Here is a 23,547-nt window from a genome sequence, read left to right as displayed (position 1 = left end):
TTACAAAATTCTCAACATACGAAAACAAAAATCTATGATTTTTCATATTTGTCAACGTTCTCACACTTTCTAAGAATATATTAACTTAGTCACTTACTTATTTTTTTTTTACAAAACAAAGTATGGGAGTCTTGAAAGTTGAATTCATATTATTGTAAATGTACATAAGAGTTTGTGATTATATACTTAGTGGTTCTTTTATATGTGTCCAAGAAAGTTTCAATGGCTTAGTGGTAACTGTCCTATATATATATCATACTAACCCGGGTTCAATTCTCACCTTCGCATTGTTTTTTTTATTTTTTACGAAAAATAAATGAGATGACATGGCAATCTCGGATTCTCTGATTGGTTGATTTTTCTATCCTATGTGGACACATTCTCCATGGCTTATATCCCCCTTTTAGTATAGTATAGATGAGTCACTTTCTTCTACCCACACACTTTTTCTAACTATTTGTTCAATTTTCGTTAGGTTTTCTAACTAGAGAAACATAACTATATTATAATTTGTGGTCCCCATTCTCTTTTATTCTTTTTTTTTTGTCAATTGTTTTTTCTTTAAGTAAACTAAGTTTCTCGATCTTGATTCATCTCTAATTTTTTTTTTTTTTTGATAAGATTTATTTATCTCTGGTCTGCTATGGTTCGCTTGAGCCACAATCTCAACTCACGGTGAGTGATTCACCTTCACGTACTATGGAAGCCAGGACTGCTCCAATTCGACGAGCTCTCCACCGGAATCTTCAGCCGCGGCGAGCTCCTACTGCCGCGTTCTTCCTTCTCCACGAGTCTTCTTTTCCGCGGTGTCGCATGTCCGGTGGGAAGCTTCAACGCCCTCCCCAGTTCCTCCGTCGTTGGAATCGACAGCGACTTGACCGAGAAGCTCGTCACAACAATGGCCAATTTTAGCCTTTTTGCACATCTAGTCCTCTGAATAAATGTTATTTTCACTTAGACCCTAAACTTTCGATTGTACAGAAATATCCTTTGATTTTGACCTCAAATTTCCAATTGTGCATTCTATACCTTTTCAAATGCAAACGAATCTATAACAAGTGCTAAAAGCTATAAAACATGAATTAAGACGGCTGCTTATAGAGTATAATTCTAACAATGAAATAAGTTTATAGCTATATAATGATTAAGAAGGCTCGAACTAAATAATTTTTGTTTGGTTCGGTTAACAAACCGGTGATTGATTGATACAATGTGTATTTACTATGTCCAATTGTTTTGTTTAACGTGCAACAGTCCTCATCTGATTTGAAATGTTTTTCCTTTAAATAGAAAGTGTACCTATGTATAAGTGTACATATGGATATCGTCAAAACGATTTACGAAAAATATGTGTACACGTGGATACTAAATTTGCTATCCATACTGGTCCAACATACAAATATATGTGTTCAAATCCAGTGTTCTTGTGAGTAGGGATAAACAAAAGACGAGGAGGAGTAGAGCTTCGAGATGAGACGAGGCATGATGGCGTGGCGTGATGACCGTGATACTATTGCGGTGGAAATGAGGTCATTCAATTTTTAGGGTTCAAGTTAATGGTGAAGAAGATGAAATCATTTCGTAGGGATTTCAGTGCCGTCGCTTCTGTCACAATCCAAAACACCGCTGCTTCCGTTGCCGTTGTTTCCATTGTGAAGGTGAGCCACCATTATTTCAGTTCCAAAATAATGGTGAAGTAGATGGAATAAGTGGTGGGTCCTACTAGTGATATTTAGTTATGGTTTAGTTAGGAAAGAAGTAAATAAGTTAAAGAAAAGTGTACTAAGAGCTGTAAGTGTCCTAGAATGAAATAAAAACTCATAATGTGTCTTAAAATGAAAATAACTCCATTATTATTTCACGTCCTTGCAAAAATTAACAACTTATTTAAGATAGCAAGAGCATTGGTGAACCCCCCATTGGGGTTCATCCAATTTTTTTAATATTTTTTGGTGGAGTCATAAATAGTTATGAACCTGTATTTGTTGTTTTCTGCATTAGTGAATCCGAAGAAGGAGTTCATAGGAATAAAATAATAATATAAATTAAAAAAAAATTAGAAATAATTCAGAATACATGAATAAAATATTAAAATATATTATAAAATTTTGAAAATTTTTTATTCAATACATTAAGAGTAGATTACATAAATAGAGAAATTCAAAAACATACAAAGCTTATTCATCTTCATCACCAAACTTTTGCCAAATATTTTCCACTAAATCAGCTTTCAATCGATCATGCTTCTCTAAATCTCGAACTTCTCTACAGATGCCTAACATATCACCGACATGAATACTATCTCTGCTTCTCACCCTTGAACTTCTGCTGGACTCTCCTGACTCAAACTCAGATGTATTAATTTGAGCGTATCCGTGTCGTTCGTTCTCTACTATCATATTGTGCAATATGACACAAGTTTTCATTATCTTTCCTATCTTTGCCTTGTCTCATTGTAGAGCTGGGTTTTTAACAATTGCAAACCTCGATTGCAATACTCCAAAAGCCCGTTCGACATCTTTTCTGGCGGATTCTTGCTTTTCAGCAAATTTCTCGGCTTTACGACCTTGAGGAAGTGGGATGGATTGGATAAATGTTGCCCAATTTGGATAAATTCCGTCAGTAAGATAGTAGGCCATACGATAAGTGTGGTTGTTGACCTTGAACTTAACTTTAGGTGCTCGACCATGTAGGATGTCATCAAAAACATGTGACCGATCTAGAACATTGATATCGTTGAGGGTACCTGGTAAGCCGAAAAATGCGTGCCATATCCAAAGATCTTGTGATGCAACAGCTTCTAAGACAATTGTCGGCTTTTTTGAACCACGTGTGAACTGACCTTTCCAAGCCGTTGGGCAGTTTTTTCACCCCCAGTGCATACAGTCGATGCTGCCTATCATCCCCGGAAACCCCCATACCTCTCCAACATCGAGTAATCGTTGAAGATCCTCGGGTGTAGGTCTTCGTAGATACTCATCTCCAAACAACTGTATTATTGCATCAGTGAAATTTGCCAAACATAAACGTGATGTACTGTCACCAAGTCGGAGATATTCGTCATATGGATCTCCCGACTGACCATATGCGAGCATACGTATAGCTGCCGTACACTTTTGAAGGGGAGAAAGCCCGTACCTTCCCGCAGCATCTCTTGTTTTCTGAAAGTATGGAACTTCACTACTTAGACGCTCGACAATGCGAAGGAACAGTGGTTTGTTCATTCGAAAACGCCTCCTAAGCATTTCAGGTGGGTATGTAGGATTTTCCATGAAATATTCTTTCCATAGTTGACTGTGTCCTCGCTCTCGATCTCTTTCGATATAAGCTCGTTTCTTCCGGTAGTTGGTTTGACCATCAACTACTGTGTCTATGAAATTATCAACAACTTCGTCGACCATTTCATCAAAAGCTTTATCTGCTTCATCGCTTGATGAGGAAGACATTGTTGATGATATTTATTGATCTTTTCCTTGCTGCAAAAGAAGAACTTATAGTTAATTTTTTTTCATAGAATTCATTTTTTTTTCTTTTCTATATGGTATGTTTATCCTTTTTAGAATTGTTTTTTGGATTTTAAAGTTATAGTTTATTTTTTTTTTCATAAACAAAAGGGAGTATAATATTTTTTTTCATAGAATTCATTTTTTTTCTTTTCTATATGGTATGTTTATCTTTTTTAGAATTGTTTTTTGGATTTTAAAGTTATAGTTCATTTTTTTTTCATAAACAAAAGGGAGTATAATATTTTTTTTCATATAATTCATTTTTTTTCTTTTCTATATGGTAAATGACATTGTTGCCTCATAAAAACAAAAGAAAAGTTCGTATTTTACCTCTATGGATTGGTTTTTGACAAGTAGAGGTGGTGATGTCTATGCAATCGTGGTGACCCCCGTGGTGATGGATGAGAAGTGTATAAGAGCAAGTGGTGATGGTTGATGAGTGTATCAAAGCAAGTGATGAGTGTATCAAAGCAAGTGTATCAACGAAGTTTACAAGTTTAGAAGTTTTGGTTTTCAAGTTTACAACTATTGTGAAACACTTTGATGCACAAAAATAATAGAAAGACATAGTTTATATATATAGAGATACATGAGTCAAGTTGCTCGGGTACATACACCCGTGAGTTGAAAAGGCAAGTCGTGGGGACATACACCCGTGACTTGAAAACACATCCTGTGGGTACATACACCCATATTAACCGAAGGTCCTAAAACGAGTGTAGAAACATACAAAATACTACACTCTCCCGTGATTCAATCTGACATAATACTACTACAACCATCAACCTTACCCGTGACTTGATATGATACATAAAGAAACCGAGACCTACAACCACGTCCACACGCATCCTCCTCCTTGAACCCGTGACCTACAAAGAAAAACGGATACATATCAATAATCTAGATACCAAAACATATACAAACATTATCAATATACATAAACCAAAACATATTCAAACAATGTGAAAATACAACAGCTAAAACATAAAGCACAAGAGAGTGAAACAAGAGAAATCAAACGATTAACCAACTGATAAATGCACAAAAAAGCTTCCACTCACCACGTTAAAGCATTTCTGAAATGAGTTTGTTTTTTAGAGTTCTTTCTTGATCAGAAAGAGTTTCTGCATTTTTTCCTAGCAACCTATCTAGGAGTTTGTGTTTGGATAAGTTATTCTTTGCCTCTAAAATGCTCTCTATCTGATCAAACGCTGGTTCATTGAAGTGTTTCTTGCGTTTTGCTGCTTTGGAAGCCTTCACACCGGGAGGCCTAACATCTTCCTCGCCACCCACCTCCTCCGCAGGTTCCTTCCTCTTCTCCTTTGCACCATCTCGTGTCGAAGTGTGGGATCTCCATTTTTGATCAAACCGAAGCTCCCTCCAACAATGTTCAAGAGTGAACTTGGCATTGTAGTCATTAAAGAAGATGCCATGAGCCGCCTTCATGACATCATTCTCAGTTTGTCCACTGGCTTGCTCCTTCAAAGCAGCTTCGTGACATCCCACGAACTTGCAAACATGTTCATTAACCCTACCCCACTTCTGCTTACATTGACTCCACTCCCTAGGAACGGAGCCAACGAGCAGAGGGCTTGCATTCACACACTCCTCTATGCGCTTCCAAAATGAGCCAGCCTTCTGCTCATTACTCACGATTGGATCCTTGCTGGTGTTCAACCAAGCACTGATCAGCACCACATCTTCTTTGGTTGTCCACTTCCGCTTTTCCGCAGGTTTTGGAACCTCAGAACAACCAATATCTATTGGTTGACTGCTCTGGAAGGCAAGGAGGTTAACGAACCCGTGAGAGTTAAGGGAAATTGGTTCCATTTAGTTTTAGATAGAAGTTTTAAAAGTTTGGTGTGTTTTGAGATGTGGATCATGCCTATGTTTTAATACTAGTTTTAGTTTTAGAAAGTACAACAAAATGATTACGTGTGTGTGTTTGTCTAACTACCAAGCATTGATTAAACTAGTTTAAGTATGGTTTGTGTGTTTGGTTTTTCGTGTGTTTGTTTGTTGTGTGTGTTTTAATTACTCTATACTAGTTTTAGTGTTTGGTGTGTGTGTTTTAATGACTCTATAACAAGTACAACATAGGTATAACTACACAGATATCACTGAATGAACATCAAATAAATTTTAAAAACTCAACTACACCGATTTGATACACAACCATTCACTACCATTGAATACGCAACTACCTATAATTTTTAAAACTCAACTAAGTGTGGTTAAACTCTAGCTAGCTACCACTGTAGTTAACCAGTGTAGAGTAAGGGTTACCTTTTGTTTTCAGTCGAAGCAGAGCTTCTCCAAGACCTCAACCTGCATAGAGAGGTTATAAACCTGCCCAGTGAGGTTATCAACCTCCCGAGTGAGGTCTTTAACCTCTGCCTGTACATGAAAGAACAATCATACAGTGTTAGTCAATGCATAAAAAATTAAGAAATATTTTACAAAATTGAAATCAAATTAGAATCTAGTTACCTTCAGTCTCTGAATGTGGTTATTGACCTCCGGCACCCAATTTATCACCACCTCCACCTCCTCCAGACGCTTAGTGAGGCGTTCGATCTGCTCCTCGACACCAATGACCCAAGGCTGACGATAATGAAACCCATCAGCCTTGGTAAGAAGAAAAAAAAATTGAATCAATAATCAATCTCGTTTAAAAAAAAAATTCAAAATATAATTAAGAACAACCGTACCTCGTAGTTTTTGCAGGTGAAGAATCGTTTCCCAGGAAGAGTGTCGTAGTCGTCCTTCCCACGAACCTCGTGAATGATACTGCCACCACAGGGACACCTCGTCGGAATCCCGTACTCTGAATCAGCCACAGAAGAGAGCATGTTGATGTACTCCTTTGTCCTCTTTGAATCTCTTATCTCTGCTGCGGGATCCATCTGCATCAGAAAAAACGATTCCTTTTAGAACCCTAACTATAAACTAAATCGATTACAAATCCCAAATAAACGTACCCGCATGACGATTTTAAACCAGAAATCTATACCCCCTTTTCGATTTCGAACCCTACAACAAAACCCCCAAAACCATAAATCAAAACCCCCAAATCGATTTTTAACCTAAAACGCTTTCGACCCTAAACGATTGAATCAATCGGTGAAACTAGTGGATACTCACCTCAGATCGTCTACGAGAGAGTACGAGGTCGATTAGATCGAAGAAAGAATAGAAAATGATCCGGCTATCGCGTCGCACGAAAAATCGCTAGGGAGAGAACAAAACCCTAGCTTTAGAAGAGAGAAGTGAAAATGAATGATTTATCGCGAATCCCTTTTTTTCTCCGTCTACACGCGGACTCGCGTGTCCACTCTGCTATCGACGCGTGGCTTGACCCCGTATCATACGGGTTCACCCGCAAGAGACGGATCACGATATTAAACCCAATAAACATTTTCTTTTAATCGAATGGGCCTAGGATCCTGAGCCCGTGATCCGGTTATAAACCGTCGATGCGGCTGCTCTAACAACCATTGATTCCATACAGAAGAATACTCACTGAGTAACAATGGCAGCAGCATTCATCCTTGACTTTAAAAACTGTTTCATCTTTATCATCCTTTGCCTCTTTTCATTTCTCTTTTACTATTTCTTCTTCAAGGCACCAAATAACTCAGAAGGCTGTGATCATCTGCCACCCAGCCCTCCGTCTCTTCCAATCATCGGCCATCTTCACCTTCTCTTCTCTCTTCTACTCCACAAATCTTTACAGAAACTATCCTCCAAGTACGGACCTATCCTCTATCTTCGTATCTTCAATGTACCCATAGTCCTTGTCTCCTCTGCCTCAATAGCCTATGAGATCTTCAGGGCGCAAGACATGAACGTTTCCACTCGAACCTTCCCAACGAACGAAGGGTCTCTTTTCTTTGGATCTTCCAACTTCACTACTGCTCCGTATGGAGACTACTGGAAATTCATAAACAAGCTCATCACCACCAAGCTCCTTGGACCTCAGGCTCTCGAGAGGTCAAGAGGCGTCCGTGCGGATGAGGTAAATCGGTTTTACTTGGATCTTGTAGACAAGGCGGTGAAGAAGGAGATCGTTGAGATTGCCGAGGAAGCTATGAAGCTAATAAGCAACAACATGTGCAAGATGCTTATGGGAAAGAGTCTTTCAGAGTACGATGAGTCAGAGAGAGTGAGGGGCTTACTGACTGAAACAGATGTCTTGCTTAAAAAGTTTTTCCTGGCGGCCATCTTGCGCAAGCCGCTTGCGAAGCTCGGGATCTCACTTTTCAAAAAGGACTTTGAGAGTATTACCCGCAGGTACGACGAGGTGTTAGAGAAGATTATTGTGGAGTATGAAGAGAGGCAGAAGGATTATAATCAAAGTAGTGAGATGTTGGACGTACTATTATTGGAAGCTTGTCAAGGTAAAAAAGCAAGGCATAATAATAAGATCACTAGGAACCATATCAAGTCCTTGTTCGTGGTAAATGTTCCTTCCTCTGATTATATTATGTATATTATATTAATAAAAAAAAAAAACAGTCCAGTACGTACCATTGGTTGTTCCTGTCTAAAGAATGTATGCTTCTACAGGATCTTTTCGTCGCAGGCACGGAGACCTCAACGCTCAATATTCAGTGGACCATGGCAGAGATTTTCAACAACCCAAAGGTTCTTGAGAGATTGAGAGAAGAAATTGATTTGATTGTAGGAAAAACAAGGTTGGTTCAAGAAACAGATCTAGCTAACATGCCTTATTTGCAAGCTATCGTTAAGGAAGCACTGAGATTGCACCCACCAGGACCTCTTGTGATAAGGACCTTCAGTGACAGGTGTAAGGTTGGAGGCTTTGATGTACTGGAGAAGACAACACTTCTAGTTAACAGCTATGCTGTAATGAGAGATCCATATTTATGGGAAGACCCTGAGGAGTTTAAGCCTGAGAGGTTTTTACCAGCTTCTCCAAGATCAGGTGGTCACGAGGACGAGATGATAAAAGAGGAAGTCCTAAAATACATTCCTTTCGGAAGCGGAAGGAGAGGCTGTCCTGGATCAAACCTAGCTTATCTTTCTGCAGGAACCGCGGTTGGAGTGATGGTGCAGTGTTTTGATTGGAAAATCGAAGGAGGTAAGGTTAACATGGAAGAGGTTCGTGGAACAATGACGGTGGCTATAGCTCATCCCCTTAAGTGCACTCCTCTTCTTCGATATCCAAACCCTTTACCTTCCCTTGTGTAGATTTCCAGTCTGTGCGCTAGCTCGAGATTTTCTCTTATATAAGGACAATGTGTGTGTATGCATGCCATTCTTGGTTTATGCCTAATAATTTCTTTCGTGTAAGATTCTGTTCACGGGTTTTATATAAAATGCAGGTTACAATATAGATACTGTCAACTTTGTCCAAGCCCAGCCATTATAATTTGGCATCTAAACCTCAATTTTTTTTGAGAATATATGTATAAAATACATTGTTTTTTTTGTAAGAGTTAATATACAGTATCAAACACTTCTGCCTCTATACAATATTTAGTGTTTGGTGCCCAGAGTCAGTTTCTTCTTTTTTTTTTTTCTAGAAGCTATTTTCTAGATAGAGTTGTTTACATAATTGATCATTTTTCTCTCTTCCATCCCTCTCTCTCAAAAGCGACTAGCAAGGCGATCCTCCGTTTGGCTCCGGCACCAGAGAACTCTTCCCAAAACTTCAAATATATTTGAGGTTTATCATCAGAGCAACTAGTCCTCAAAATCTTATCACTACAAGAAAACACGCCGAATTCCGACGGAGATTCCGACGGACGTCACAGGCGTCGGACATTTTGGACGGAAATCTGACCGATTTCCGACGAAAACAAAAAATCTGAAGTCGTCGGAATTCCGTCGGCTAATTCCGACGAATTTCCGAGAAAACAAGGGTCGTCGGAATATTCCGACGACTTTTCGACGACATTCCGATAAACAATATAACCGTTGTAGTCGTCGAAAAGTCGTCGGAATATTCCGTCAAATTTCCGACGATATTCCGATGAAAAGATATAACCCTTACGGTCGTCGGTATTCCGTCGGAATTTTCCGACAAATTTCCGACGAACCAAGTGACCGTTGCCGACAAATATATATGACCGGTTTATAGCCGTTCGAGATTGGAAAATACTGACAGAATTCCGACGGAATGCTTTATATCTGTCGGTATTCCGTCGGAAAGTCGTCGGATGTCCGTAAGCAATTTCCTATAAATGCAACCCCTCCTCATTCAACTCATTCACACCTCATTCTCTCTTCTTTCTCTTTAGTCATAACAATTCCGTGAAAATCATGTCTTCAGGAGCTTATTATCGTTCGTGGATGGATAAACCTCATTTGGATCCCAACACTAATTTGCTTACGGAAGAATACGTTCAAGGGATTGGAGAATTCATGAGGCTTGTTCAACAGCAACCGGATGCAAAAAGTGGTATGTTAAGATGTCCCTACTCTACTTGCAATAATAATAAGGTTATAAAAGAATTTGATGTTTGGACTCATTTGTATATGAAAGGGTTTTCACGTAATTATAAAGTTTGGTACCTTCATGGGGAAACTGGTTATGAATATGGCAGTACTAGCGAACCTCAGCCTGTTAGTGAACTTCAGCCTGCTATTAGGTTAGAAGAACCTAGAACGGATATAGATTATGGTGTAGGTACTGAGCAGATGGTACATGATCATTATAGAGGGGAAGAACCAAATCCCGAATCTAGGAGATTTTTTGATATGTTAGATGCAGGAAAACAACCTTTATATCAAAATTGTAGAGATGGTCATTCAGTCTTATCATCTGCAACTAGATTAATGGGTATTAAGACAGACTATAATTTGGCTGAAGAATGTATGGATGCGATTACTGATTTTGTCAAAGGTATTCTACCTGAGGATAACCTTGCACCGGGTTCATACTACGAGGTTCAGAAACTTGTAGCCGGTCTTCAACTACCGTACGAAGTGATAGATGTATGTATTGACAACTGCATGATCTACTGGAGAGCGGATGAGACACGAAATGTATGCAAATTTTGTGGGAAACCTCGTTATCAGGAGACGAGGGGAAGAGTTCCGATCCCGTTCAAAAGAATGTGGTATTTGCCTTTGACGGAAAGATTGAAGAGGTTGTATCAGTGTGAGCGCACAGCAAAAGCAATGAGATGGTATGCAGAGCATTCCACAAATGGTGAGATTAGACATCCTTCAGATGCGAAGGCTTGGAAACATTTCCAGTTAACATATCCAGAATTTGCGGAAGAGAGAAGAAATGTTTATCTTGGATTATCTACTGATGGTTTCAGCCCGTTTGGAAAGCATGGAAGACAGTATTCTCTATGGCCAGTTATCGTGACCCCGTACAACTTACCGCCGAGCTTGTGCATGCGACGAGAGTTTTTGTTTCTCTCAATTCTCGTCCCCGGTCCAGATCATCCTAAAAGATCACTAGATGTGTTTCTTCAACCACTGATATATGAGTTGCAACAACTATGGGCGCACGGTTTTTGAGACATACGATGTTTCGTGCAAAGAAAACTTTCAGATGCGAGCAGTACTTATGTGGACAATAAGTGACTTTCCAGCATATGGTATGTTATCTGGATGGACAACACATGGGAGGCTATCATGTCCATATTGTCAAGATGACACAGATGCTTTCCAACTAAAGAACGGAAGGAAAACGTGTTGGTTTGACTGTCACAGACGATTTCTTCCACCTGATCATCCATACCGCAGGAGTAAGACTTCGTTTACGAAGAACAAGCAGGTGTTTGATGGTCCACCTGAGGAAGTTAGTGGGGAAGATTTGTTGAAGCAGTTTAGGGATTTTGATGCAGAAAGGACGCCAGATGTAGGTGGACATGAAAACATTCGAGTCAGTGCGGTTGGAGAGCTACATAACTGGCACAAAAAGAGTATTTTCTGGGATCTGCCATATTGGAAGACTCATCTATTGCGGCATAATTTAGATGTCATGCATATTGAGAAGAACTTCTTCGACAATCTGATGAACACAGTCCTTAACATCCAAGGTAAAACGAAGGATAATTTGAAGTCAAGGTTGGATTTAGTCGATATCTGTGATCGTTCTGAACTTCACGTTGATGAGAACGGTACGGCCCCTTTTCCCATTTATCGGCTGGATGGTGCTAGAAAAGAAGAGTTCTTTGATTGGATTACAGATAAAGTGAAATTTCCTGACGGATATGCATCAAATTTGGGGAACTGCGTTGATAGAAGCGAAGGAAAGTTTAGTGGCTTGAAGAGTCATGATTGTCATGTAATTATGCAGCGCCTCCTCCCGTTTGCTTTTTCAGTATTATTGCCACGTAATGTTCATGAAGCAATTGCAGGGATAAGTGTTTTCTTCCGCGACTTATGCAGCAGAGTAGTGACTGAAGAGGGTATTAATAATTTGAAGACAAACGCACCAGTCAGCATGTGCAACCTTGAAAAGATATTTCCTCCATCATTCTTTGATGTAATGGAACATCTTGCTATTCATCTCGCAAGAGAATTGGAACTTGGTGGTCCTGTGCAGTACAGATGGATGTATATTTTTGAGCGTTATATGCATCATCTGAAGAAGATGGTCAAAAATCAAAGCAGGGTGGAAGGATCTATAGTGGCACAGGTGATCAATGAAGAAACTGCAATCTTTGCTGAAAATTATTTTCCACCAGAAGTGCATACAAAACACCGAAAACCTGCTCGGCATGATGACAGAGGGGAGAGAGCAACATATCATGTTACTGTCCCAAGCATGTTCAAGGAAATAGGACGACTTAGCGGAAAATTCACGAAGCGCAGACTTACGGACACTGAGCACGCTCATTTGCAAACATATTTGCTCACCAACTGTGAAGATGTTCTACAATATGAGAGGTAAAAATATTTTTTTATTTACATTGTTAGATTAATATTCAATAAATTTATTTCATATTGATAATATTTTTGTATATAGTGTATATATGGCGGAGTTGCGTATGACTCACAGGCATGCAACAGAAGATGAGCTTCAACAACTTAGAGATAACGGATTTGCTGTGTGGCTTCGTAGTTATGTGAGTCATATATCATATTACCCTATGCAAATGAGTAGTTTAAATTTAATATAAACTAATTAACTTTTCACTCATATATGTTTTTAATTTGTAGGTGAATGATGGTTTGGCCAGAGGTTTTGTGTTCGATGATTGGATACGCGAATTTGTGCAGGGACCAAACTATGTGGTCAAATCATATCCAAAATTTTGTACGCGAGGATATGCATTCACAAGGAAAGGTCATTCTAAGACAACATATGATGCTGGTGTTTCATCTTCTTCCGGTGACGATGTCTACTACGGCAATATAAAAGAAATATTGGAAATCCAATTTCCTGGAATGGTTGGATTGCGTTGTGTAGTATTCTATTGTGATTGGTATGACACCACCCCAGATAGAGGAGTGAAGATTGATGCGTTTGGTGTTACATCAGTTCATTCGCGGCGGAAACTTCAATACTATGATCCCTTCATTCTTGGTTCGCAAGCTGATCAGGTATGTCATTCTATTCATAATTTTTTACCAATACAATTAATTAATGTTATATATTTTACTAATACTTGTATAATTGATATGTATAGGTATGTTACATCAGTTACCCTCGGGTGACGTACAGAGATGATCCATGGATCACTGTAACGCAAATCAACCCAAGAGGACGAGTGGATGGAACTTCTGATGATGATGAACCATTGCAACCAGAGTCTACCAGCAACGCCCAGGCAGTTGAAGATTTGGCAAATGTTGAACTCGTTGAGGATTTGACTGAGTTTGGACTTGATGCTGTTGTACATTCGGAGCCAGAAGCTGAGGTTGGGGAGTTTGATGAAGATTCAGAAGATTCGGATTAGTTTTTTTTTTTTTTTTTCTATTGGTCCGTCGGAAATCCATCGCAAAATACCGACGAGATAGCGACGACAAAGAGTTTCATTAAAGTCTGGAAATGTCCTCGGTAATTCGTCGCATTATACCGACGACATTCCGACGAACTAACTGATTCGTCGGAATGTCGTCGGTATAGTGCGACGAATTACCGAGGACATGTGTTTTTAAAATGTCCTCGGTAATTCGTCGCACTATACCGACGACATTCCGACGACCTCGGTTAGTTCGTCGGAATGTCGTCGGTATAATGCGACGAATTACCGAGGACATGTGTTTTTAAAAAATTTACAACATAAAAATCTATAAATTTATATGCCAAAACTATGAAAATAATACATAATAAGTGTTTAGTATAGCATTAGATCGCAACCTTTCAAATATAACAATTCATTAAAATATTTATGTATGCATATCACATGTTTTCATAACATCTCATCTTAACACTCATATACTTATACAATCATATTCATCTAATCTTACACTACAAAAAATGTTGTTGTATAAATTCGTGTTATAAAAACATTTCTACTGTTAAATCTTTATGCAAATACTATATATATTATCAAAGATTTGGATTTTGCTTTTAGAAACTTGTAACCAACCCTTAAACACTAAGTCGTCGGTATTCCGTCGGAAAGGGTCGTCAGTATTCCGTCGGAATGTACTGACGAACTTAATTCCGTCGAAATTGTAATTTACCCGGGAAAACCAAACCGCGTGAAATTTTCGCGAACCGCCAATTGGTATATATTTAATGATACCGACGGAATACTGACGAACCCGTGTCCGTCGAAATTGTTAAATATAATTACCCTTCTTCTTCCTTCTTCGTTATTTCCGCCTCCGGCTCTCTCTCAATTCTCTCCGCGATTTCTCTCCCTTTCACGGCGATTCCGGCCGTTCTCGAGCCCCCATTACCGGCGAATCATCTTCTCTCCCTCATATCTCTTCCCCAAACCCCAAATCATGTAAGAATCATCCCAACCTTGTTTTATCCCAATTTTTTAGGGTTTTGGAAGTTAGATCTCGGATTTTAGGTTGTTTGATTGAAAATTTTAGGATTGAATGGATAGTTTAGGATATATAAGTTAGGATTGTTGTTTGGATTGTTGTTTAAGTTTTTTTTTGGAATTATTTTGTGTTTTTGTTAAAATTCAAAACGTTTTACTGTTTTTAAAACGTTTTTTGATTTTTAAAAACGTTTTTCAAGTTTCCAATAATAAAATATGTATAATAAAACGTTTTTTAAAAATTTTAAAAATATTTAACAACATTTTTCTATAATTATAAAATTTTTATAATTTTGTATACATATATATATATATATATATATATATATATATAATTCATGTATAATAAAAAATTTTAAAATTTTTATAATTTTTTACAAATTTCCAGTAATAAACTATGTATAATAAAACGTTTTGTAAAAATTTTAAAAATATTTAACAACATTTTTCTGTAATTATAAAAATTTTATAATTTTTTATAAGTTTCCAGTAATAAACTATGTATAATAAAAGGTTTAATTGTTTTTTTTAAACGTTTATAAAACCTTTTGTAAATATATAAATGAAAACATTAAAAATAGAAATGATTTGAAAAGATTTTTGATGTATTAATTTTTTTTAGGTCCGAGGATGTATCCCGCCCCGCAGCCCGTCTTCGACGTAGTTCGGTGAGCAGTTCCTGTGCATCGGGATCGTCTCACGAAAAAAACTCGGTTCCCGCATATATTCCCGCTCCAGCTCCCGCTGCCCCTCCCGCTGCTGCTCAACAGGATCCGGGGGTCATGCCAGTTGATCTATTGGTTCAACAACCAGGTCGAGAGCATCTCCCGGTTCTCCATCCCAACCCACGACGAGGACATAGCACTTGGTTAGTATTTTTTTTTAATTTGTAGTATTATGTTTTTTTCCATTAATTAACTTGTTAACTAACTTGTATTTTTTTTAAAAGTTCACCAAGTCAAAAAATGGCATTAGCAGGAGCATCAACCAGATGATGTACTCCATGCTTCGTTTTGGATATTCAAAGTGGAGTGTGATTCCTTTCGAAGAACGAGAGTTGTGGTTTCGTCAGTTTGCGGTAAACTCTTCATTTTTTTAAAATATTTACATTTTTTAAAATATATTTACTTATTAAATTATGTTTGTTTTGTAGCAAGAGTTCAACTGGCACTCCGATCTCACGGAAACAGTCCGTAAGAAATTCAACGAAAAAGCCATGGACTCTTATACGAAGCAGATAAACGCGTGGAAGACAGTTTGGCAGAAGAACAAGAGGCCACGGTTCATCAACGGGACGGTGTGGGAGCAGTTGATAGCTCATTGGGAGAAGGAAGAAACTGCAGAGACGTCTTCTAGGAACTCCAAGAACCGGAAGAGCGATCGTGGCGGGAAATGTATGTATGTGCACAACCTCGGCGCTTGCTCTATGTCTACTAAGGAAGATGAACTTGTAAGTTTTTTTTAATTATTTATCTTTATATTTTTTAAATAAATATTTTATATATTCCTTGGCTAATAATGGCGGTCTTTTAGATCGAAGAAAATGACGGTAATCCCGTTGATCGTCTCCAACTCATTAAGGTGGCTCACACTAACAAGAAGACGGGTCAAATTCAGGATCCCGTGATCAAAGGTGTCGTTGATTTGGTGGAAGCTGAAATAGCAACTCAATCTCAGCCTCTCTCTGATGACGGCGATTCTACGGGAGCTTCAACCAACTTGTCCCTATTGCAAATAAATGAGATGGTTGAAAAGGTAATTTTTTTTATTAATATATTTTTTTTATAATGTCGATTACTATTTTGTCTATATTTACTAACTTTAAATATTTTTGTAGGCGGTTCCTAAAAGGAAAGGAGGCCGTTTAGTTGGGTTGGCCCGCCGTGCTTATTCGTATCCGGCGTCTTCTTCGCAAGCTCCGTATGCCGATCCCATGATTCTCGAGGAGCTACATGACAAAGATGAACGGATTGGGGCATTGGAGGAGCAGAACACCACTATCCTTTCGGAGAATGCCACTATCCGTTCGGAGAATGCCACTATCCTTGCTGAGCTGGCATCCCAGAAGAAGTTCAACGCCGAGATAATGCAGAAGCTAGATCGTTTGATGTCTTCGAGTTCTTAGTTTTTTCAGCTTTTAAAACTGTCTGAATGTTTTTTTTTTCGTTTTGCATGAATTTTAAATTTTCAGAATGTTTTTTTTTCTATTTCGGTTTGTATGAATTTAAATTCTATAATATTATTAGTTTTAAATTTCAGATTTTCATTAAAATTGACATTTTCGACGAACTAAGTCCTCGGTAAATACCGACGGACTAAGATTCGTCGGTAAATACCGACGGACTCTTATTCGTCGGAAAATACCGACGAATGATGAGTTACCGATGAATAATAGTCCGTCGGTATTTACCGACGAATCTTAGTCCGTCGGTATTTACCGAGGACTTAGTTCGTCGGAATCTTCGGAGGATCCGTCTCCGTCGGTATATAGTTTTTCCGATGAACTCTGGTCTCGTGTGTCCGCATCGGAATATTGTCGAAAGTTCGTCAGAATGTCATTTCTCGGTATTCGTCAGAAAGTCGTCGGAAGTTCTGACGAAATTCCGACGAATTATTTTTTTCCGACGAAATGATACAGACGAACTCCTTCGTCAGAAATTCGTCGGAATAGGCCTTTTCCGACGAATTTCCGACGATTTTGGCCATCAGAATCCCCCTGTTTTCTTGTAGTGTATTTTGAATTCCATCTTTAAAATGGAAGTACTTGTTGGGAACTGCTCTTCGGCTACTTGTTTATTTTTCCGCTGCTTGTTTTCTTTTCACTCAATCATTAAGAGCAAACAAATAGCATAAGTTTAATATTCTACAAAAAAAAATCCCTTTAAACCAAACAAAAGATGTGAATAAAATAAGCTCTATTGCTTTTAGAAATCGTCAAGAATCCAAACAAAGAAGAAAAAAGAAGTCAGATAATGTTAACCTTGTCAGGGTCCACAAGGTATTTTTTTCCTAGTCTTGGAGAGAGAGGAAACAAAATATATTTCTTAGTCTTAGAGAAGCAATGACTTTACACCACACTAGAAGATAGCTCTTGAAGCTGCGCGTCAGAGAATCCAGTACCTAAATAGAAAAAAAAATGTATGGAAAATACCAACAAGGCACATACAAAAAATTGAAATGCCAAGGTGCATAAGAATAAGACTGACCAATGTAGCTGCTCTGGAATTCTTAATTATCAACATCGTAGCAGCACGCTAGTTAAAGTTGCTTCAGTTAAAATAAACTTAGAGCTGAAACATTTTCGCATGTGGAAACGGTGTCCCCGAATTGATCATGTATCAAACATCACAATGCATCAGAAAGATTTCCACACACCCTAGTTAAAAGAGCATGAAAAATAATGCCATAAACAGGAAGCACATATAATTTTTTTTTTTTTTGCTAAGGAATCACATATAATACTTCTTTCACAATCTTGACAGAGTCTCATCTAAAGGGTTATTGGTGTTTAAAAGTGGCTTCTAGTGTTCATCATATACCGACGCTTGCCCCAACTCTCAAGGCAGCTAAAACAGTTTGACGTGAGAACCCTAACCGCAACTTTTCCTGACGAGTTAAGTTAAGAGGTTCACGGTCTGTTGTTGCCACGGTAAGTGCCTTCACTACATCCTTCTTATCCTTTCTACATTTTCCAGATCCCTATGCAATTTGCCCAAGTGTATCGACAACTTTAATAACAGTCAATGGTTTGGGATTAAACATCATTGTTTGAGACGAACGTCTCCCTTTTGCCACAAACCCTAAATCTCTTACTCTTAGTTCTGTGTTACGTTGTCAAACCCGCTGCTCAGTTTGCTAAAGAAATATAGGGTGCAAAAGTACTTCTGATCATATAATCAATCCCTTGTATATATTATTTAAAAAGCATTACAACATTTTAGCTATAATATGGTTATCACTATAATGTTTCTCAAAATTTCTAGAGAAATATGTTAGTTCATCTAATCATATATAATTATTTTTATTAAATTAATCATAAAATTAATTAAAAGTGTACGATTACTATTTTCCGTTGTTTCCTTAAATAAAAGCTACAGAATTACCTAATATGACTTATATATATATATGAAAATTAATGATTTTAATAATAAATATTTGATAACAATTTGTGTATACTCCAACATTTTTGTTTAATTTTATATTATTAAAATAAATTAAAAAATAAAATTAACCATAAAATTAAAATTTAGTTTTGTTTCCGTATATATTATGTTTTTGATTTTTAAAAATGACTATAACAAAAAACTGTTAAAAGTCTCAATTTAAAAAAAAAATATGATCAATGGTTTAACATTTTTATTATAACAAGATACACATGATCTTAAAACCATATGGGTAAAATCTCATTTAATAGATATTAATATATATATATATTAATATATTAAACTATATACCATAGAAAATACATAAATATTTTAATTTCAAAATTTGCAATGAATTTTCAAGAACATTTATAAATTATAAACTTATTAAAACACCAAAACTAAAAAATTTGTTATCAGTAATTTGAATTTTTTTATAAAAAAATACGAATGATCATAAACCATATAATTATGAAGTCTCATTTACTAGATAGTCATATTAAAGTATAATATATATATACATTAATATCATTTAAATTTAATTATATACAAAATAGATAAATGTGGTTGTTTTGAATTACTTACCATAAAATGATAGTAAATAAACAAAAGTGATTTATTTGACTTATGTCTTTGCACCAATTTAATTATATATTTAATAGTTAATGGTTTTTCAATTATTCAATATATATTTATTATTTGTTATTACATAATATGTATAAAATGTAAAATAAGTAATAGTATATAAAGTAATTGGTTATATTTGGCATGTATATGTTTGTTAACTATTATTAAAATAAATATGTATAGTAGACCACTTAATGTTTATAATCACCAAATATATGTTTTTATAAATTCATCATGCATAGGATGCAGATTAGCACCTAATATATTTTATTTATACTTTATTTGTTCTTCTATAATTGAAAAGCCTTAAAAAGAAGCTGATTTCTCTTCGATATGTTCATTTATAGTAGAAAATACTAAATTTTTTTTTTATTTCTATAAAAATGTTATTTTTTCTCCAAATATAAGCAAGTATAGTATTTCTCTATAAGAGATTTTCTAACTTTATTCGATATAGATTTACATTAGAGCAAAACTCACTTTTATAATATAATTTTTATAATTTAGAAATAAATATTGAAATGGATAAGAAATGATCTAACTAAAATAGAAATGAAGTAGAAATGGTCTAACTAGAGAAAAAAAAATAGCATTTCTTATTATAGAAAATTACATTGAATAAATTCATCTTTGTTTTAGAGTTTTTCTATTGCAGAGGAAAACAATTAAAAGGGGATTGAAAATGGTCTAATAAGAAGAACTCAATTGTTAATAACTTAATAGGAATATAAAGGCAAGTGTGCTCTGTTACAAACAACAACAGAAAACAATATTTTTTACATTTCTTTATCTGCAGTCTCTTTACCTAAAAGAAAATGTCTGAAAAAGATTTATGGAACCCAAAAAATGGCTTCTTTCTTGCTTAGCACTCTAATGTATTTGTTTGCACCTTTTTGTTTGATTTGGTTTTTTCCAAAAAAAAGATCCAACGATTATTGTTGTATAATTCTAGGCTACCTCGGACAAGTTCTCCTCAGGGTAGGTGTTTGGTCCACTGAAGTTAGAGGTTGCACCTGTATTGTACTGGAAAATCCTCAGTGAACCCTCCTAAAGTTAAAAAAAAAACATCAGAATCAGTTATTATATTCATCTTCATGGTTGATAATGAATGATCTCCTTTGATCAGATCTGTTTTTTTTACCTTGGTTCCATAAACAAGCCCACATCCAGGAGAAGGATGAAAACAAGCAACATTCACTTCATCCTCTGAACTTGGGAGTACTCTAACAAGCTCCATATCCGAAACTCTGTATATCTGATTCATACATACAAAATTATGTTATATCCTCAATTTAAAATATACCAGCACAAGGATGTAGCATAGGGAGTTTACCTCCAACACTCTGAAAAAACGTGATGTAGCTTCACCTTCAGTAACAATGCTATTCAAAAGAGAAGCATGACGCCGTCCATATGCAAGCATTATATGCTCGGAGGTGGGCGAGAACTGCACCCAAAAAATCCTCAGTTAATACTTCTTTTAAAGCATCATCAACAACTTACTATTACAAACATAAATTTCTCTAGTAATAGCTTCCATCTGAAGCTCAGAATCCAGAGAAACTCAAATCTGATTATCCTTAAAAAGGGGACTAACCTGGATAGAGGTCAAGCAATTCGCAGCTCTAATTTCACGTGACACAAGTACTGAACCAAAGCTGTAAAACATAGAGAACACAACATACTTTACTGAATCTGTTATCTGTGGGACGTGTGTTTTTTAAGAAGGTAGAATTAACACAAAGAGATATAAGTTAAGTGGCAATTACCTTTCCTTTTGGAGAGAATAGACACGAAGCTCGTAAATGACTGGGTGTGCTGTGAGAGGGTGTTGAGTAGGGGAAGTTGCAAGCCCTGAGTCTTGTTGTGCTAGTGTCTGCAGTCCAGCATCTATCTCACCATGAGGAACAACACATGCAACACAGGCTGCTAAGTATCTCCCACAGGGCGAAAAATGAGCTCCCATCTCACTGCAAATATCAAAAACATACAATTAAAAACAAAACAAAAAAAGGTATGTATATGAGATTTTAACATCATAAAGCGAGAAGAAGTAAGTTTTGCCTGCAAAGGACGACATGCGGTATTGTTAACAGACATGTGTCAGATTTCATCAGTGCAAATGGGTCGCTGACGTCATGTTGCCACACTTTGATTTTGATAGTGCAAGGCAATTCTGTAGCTGCAGCCGAAAGCGGGGTGGCAAACTCAGGCTGCACCCGGTTCGCCAAAGGTTGAACTGGAAAAGATACTCCACCCTCAAGACTATGACCTTCAGGCAAAAACCATCCTTGTATAAGCCGCCGAATATTTCTAAGCTCAGGGCGATCTGATCGGTTCCTTCCAACAGTTTGTGGAGTTGGCACAAGAGGAAGGTCTTGACTGCTTTCCCGGCGAGTGAAAACGATAGCAGGGGGATGAGGATACCTCAAGTGACCCACAGATGTTGCTATAGACATTGATGAATCTAACGGATCTATTTCACTCACCTGCGAGCCACATAAGTTCAGAAAAAATGTAAGCAGACAAACAATTTAAAAGAAATCCTAAAATTAGATAAAAATGATCAATCACCTCAGCGGTCATGAGAAACGGAGCCCCGTGAGGGTGAAAGTGTACAGCTCTCAGAGAACGCTTCGTCTTCAATACAACAACTGGTGTTGATTCCTCTCCACTCCCATTGTAGTGCCACATGTGCAGCTGCAACATATCATTAATAAAAAAAAATTATGAGATCTTTTATAGCTAGTGTTTCCTTAAAGAGGCAAAAAGAAAACCACCTTATGACCAGAAGCAACAGCAAGTAGTTCACCCTCCGCATGGAAGGCGATAGAAGCAATAGGCTTCCCTGGTAAGAGAGTGAGAGAGAGTAAAGATGATGTGCAGAACAAGGATGAAAAAAGAAACACACTGTTCAGATTCCTAGAACTTACCGAAGTCATGAGATTTAATACACTCTGAAGTTGTGACATTCCATACGCGGACATTCTGATCTAAACTTCCACTAGCAACTATTTCTGAATCTCGCGGGTGGAATCTAACCTGTACAAACTCAAAGAACATTAGCTAAGAAAGAGCAAATGGCAAAACAAAGAAGAAAGGGGAAGAAGCATTGTTTGAGTCTCACCACCCAAGGAGTCCTGTAATGGCCGGTCAAAACTCTTAAGCAGTTCCCAGTTCGGAAGTCAATAATCTTTACGGTATGATCACCACTACAAGAAAAGTAACTGCGGTAATTCAAAGGGGGAAAAGAAAATAAAAAAACAAAAAAAAAGTAAGTGCAAGTGAGGAGTAGTACTCACTGGGTAGAAGCAAGAGTTTTTCCATCAGAACTAAAAGCGGCTGCAATAGTTGATTTTGGAGAAACTCCAAAAGAGCAGTACTTGGCAGATAAATGCTGCAATGACTCTGCCTCAGCCCTTCAATGACAATTAATCACAATGGGAATTGTCAATAAAAAAAAACCCTTCTTTTATTTTTGAAATTAAGAACAAAATTAAAAAAAAAAGAAAAAAAAAGACAAAGCATACCATGAAAGAAGACTTTGTCCTGTCTGTTTCATAGTATAGGATCTACTTTTACTCCAGCGTTTCCTCGGCACAAACCTGGCTTTTGGTGAAATCTCCCTCTGTAAAAGCATGCTTAAAACGCTCCTCCCCCTAAAACAACGTAACCCAGGTTAACTTAAATCATCAGTAATCCAGTTGAACACAATAATTCAGATGGGTGATCGAAAACAGAATCAGTACGATAATGAACCTGCGGCGGTGGAAACTGGCCACGGATTTGCGAGGCGGGATCATCGAGCGAGGAGAAGATTGACGTTGGGGGGAGCAGGTAGGTTGAGTCATCTCGGAAGCCAAAAATTCATAAACCCTAACAACAATTGAGTATATATATATAAAGAGAACCCTAGAGCAGGTGCGAGGCGATCTAACCACAAATATGCTCAGGCCGCTCTGCTCTGTCCCGCCAGATATGGTGTTTGGTTTTAATTGTTTTTCAGGGTTTTTTTTTTTTTTAATGTAAACCTAATAATAAAAGGGACTAGCCAGCACTTGTGTTTGTTTTAAGCACACGTGTATGTTTTGTTTTTTCTTTGTTCGGTCAACCCATTTTCAATATACAATAAAACCCATTACGGGCCCAGACTTTTATTACAACACAAGATCAAATTAGACACAACAAAATGGAGTGTACTCCTCCTCCCAGTAAATCTATAATAAACCAAAGATTTTATTCGATGGCTTCCGGTACATTTGTAAGTACAGAAGAAACTGTAACCACGCCATGCATTTGAATCCAACTAAATATTTTTTTTTTTGGTTCGGTTTCGGA

At 37.2% G+C, this 23,547-nt stretch overlaps 4 protein-coding genes and 1 pseudogene across 6 annotated transcripts; 2 read left to right on the top strand and 3 right to left on the bottom strand.

The window, feature by feature from the left end:
* Nucleotides 1-476: 476 nt before the first annotated feature.
* Nucleotides 477-5,893, bottom strand: LOC103839327 (annotated as a pseudogene).
* Nucleotides 4,260-5,336, bottom strand: LOC103839326 (glutathione S-transferase T2-like). Its single transcript, XM_009115836.2, has 2 exons — nt 4,689-5,336; nt 4,260-4,406 (listed from the first exon to the last, which is right to left on the bottom strand). The coding sequence occupies exons 1-2, from the start codon at nt 5,334-5,336 to the stop codon at nt 4,260-4,262; spliced, it is 795 nt and encodes a 264-aa protein (XP_009114084.2).
* A 1,087-nt stretch (nt 5,894-6,980) lies between the features above and the next one.
* LOC103839216 (cytochrome P450 705A22-like) lies at nt 6,981-9,311 on the top strand. Of its 2 annotated transcripts, none has more exons than XM_009115717.3 (2): nt 6,981-7,965; nt 8,076-9,311. In XM_009115717.3, the coding sequence occupies exons 1-2, from the start codon at nt 7,039-7,041 to the stop codon at nt 8,718-8,720; spliced, it is 1,572 nt and encodes a 523-aa protein (XP_009113965.1). In that variant the 5' UTR covers nt 6,981-7,038; the 3' UTR covers nt 8,721-9,311. The 2 variants fall into 2 exon arrangements, with proteins under 2 accessions (XP_009113965.1, XP_009113964.1); XM_009115716.3 differs by having other exon boundaries at nt 6,981-7,994; nt 8,030-9,311.
* A 1,608-nt stretch (nt 9,312-10,919) lies between these two features.
* On the top strand, nt 10,920-13,408 carry LOC117128240. Its single transcript, XM_033280245.1, has 4 exons — nt 10,920-12,383; nt 12,463-12,562; nt 12,657-13,040; nt 13,127-13,408. The coding sequence occupies exons 1-4, from the start codon at nt 10,972-10,974 to the stop codon at nt 13,394-13,396; spliced, it is 2,166 nt and encodes a 721-aa protein (XP_033136136.1). The 5' UTR covers nt 10,920-10,971; the 3' UTR covers nt 13,397-13,408.
* Nucleotides 13,409-19,900: 6,492 nt separating this feature from the next.
* On the bottom strand, nt 19,901-23,502 carry LOC103839217. Of its 2 annotated transcripts, none has more exons than XM_009115718.3 (13): nt 22,969-23,502; nt 22,740-22,868; nt 22,512-22,628; nt 22,337-22,436; nt 22,143-22,251; nt 21,990-22,057; nt 21,784-21,909; nt 21,274-21,698; nt 20,979-21,179; nt 20,807-20,867; nt 20,543-20,656; nt 20,351-20,464; nt 19,901-20,256 (listed from the first exon to the last, which is right to left on the bottom strand). In XM_009115718.3, the coding sequence occupies exons 1-13, from the start codon at nt 23,058-23,060 to the stop codon at nt 20,158-20,160; spliced, it is 1,755 nt and encodes a 584-aa protein (XP_009113966.1). In that variant the 5' UTR covers nt 23,061-23,502; the 3' UTR covers nt 19,901-20,157. The 2 variants fall into 2 exon arrangements, with proteins under 2 accessions (XP_009113966.1, XP_009113967.1); XM_009115719.3 differs by having other exon boundaries at nt 22,337-22,421.
* Between the last annotated feature and the right edge of the window lie 45 nt (nt 23,503-23,547).

The sequence above is a fragment of the Brassica rapa genome, chromosome A09 (genome assembly GCF_000309985.2).
Source record: "Brassica rapa cultivar Chiifu-401-42 chromosome A09, CAAS_Brap_v3.01, whole genome shotgun sequence".
NCBI classification, from domain to species: Eukaryota; Viridiplantae; Streptophyta; class Magnoliopsida; order Brassicales; family Brassicaceae; genus Brassica; species Brassica rapa.
This window is presented reverse-complemented; position numbering and strand designations above follow the sequence as displayed.

Coding starts and splice junctions, on each gene's coding strand:
- LOC117128240 (XM_033280245.1), top strand. CDS start 10,972: ATGAGTTGCAACAACTATGGGCGCACGGTTTTTGAGACATACGATGTT. Junction 12,384..12,462: donor GATGTTCTACAATATGAGAG/GTAAAAATATTT, acceptor TTTTGTATATAG/TGTATATATGGCGGAGTTGC. Junction 13,041..13,126: donor TTGGTTCGCAAGCTGATCAG/GTATGTCATTCT, acceptor TGATATGTATAG/GTATGTTACATCAGTTACCC.
- LOC103839216 (XM_009115716.3), top strand. CDS start 7,039: ATGGCAGCAGCATTCATCCTTGACTTTAAAAACTGTTTCATCTTTATC. Junction 7,995..8,029: donor CCTTCCTCTGATTATATTAT/GTATATTATATT, acceptor AAAACAGTCCAG/TACGTACCATTGGTTGTTCC.
- LOC103839326 (XM_009115836.2), bottom strand. CDS start 5,336: ATGGAACCAATTTCCCTTAACTCTCACGGGTTCGTTAACCTCCTTGCC. Junction 4,407..4,688: donor AGATAGAGAGCATTTTAGAG/GCAAAGAATAAC, acceptor TTTGGTATCTAG/ATTATTGATATGTATCCGTT.
- LOC103839217 (XM_009115718.3), bottom strand. CDS start 23,060: ATGACTCAACCTACCTGCTCCCCCCAACGTCAATCTTCTCCTCGCTCG. Junction 22,629..22,739: donor GGACAAAGTCTTCTTTCATG/GTATGCTTTGTC, acceptor TTGTCATTGAAG/GGCTGAGGCAGAGTCATTGC. Junction 21,180..21,273: donor CCGCATGTCGTCCTTTGCAG/GCAAAACTTACT, acceptor TGATATTTGCAG/TGAGATGGGAGCTCATTTTT.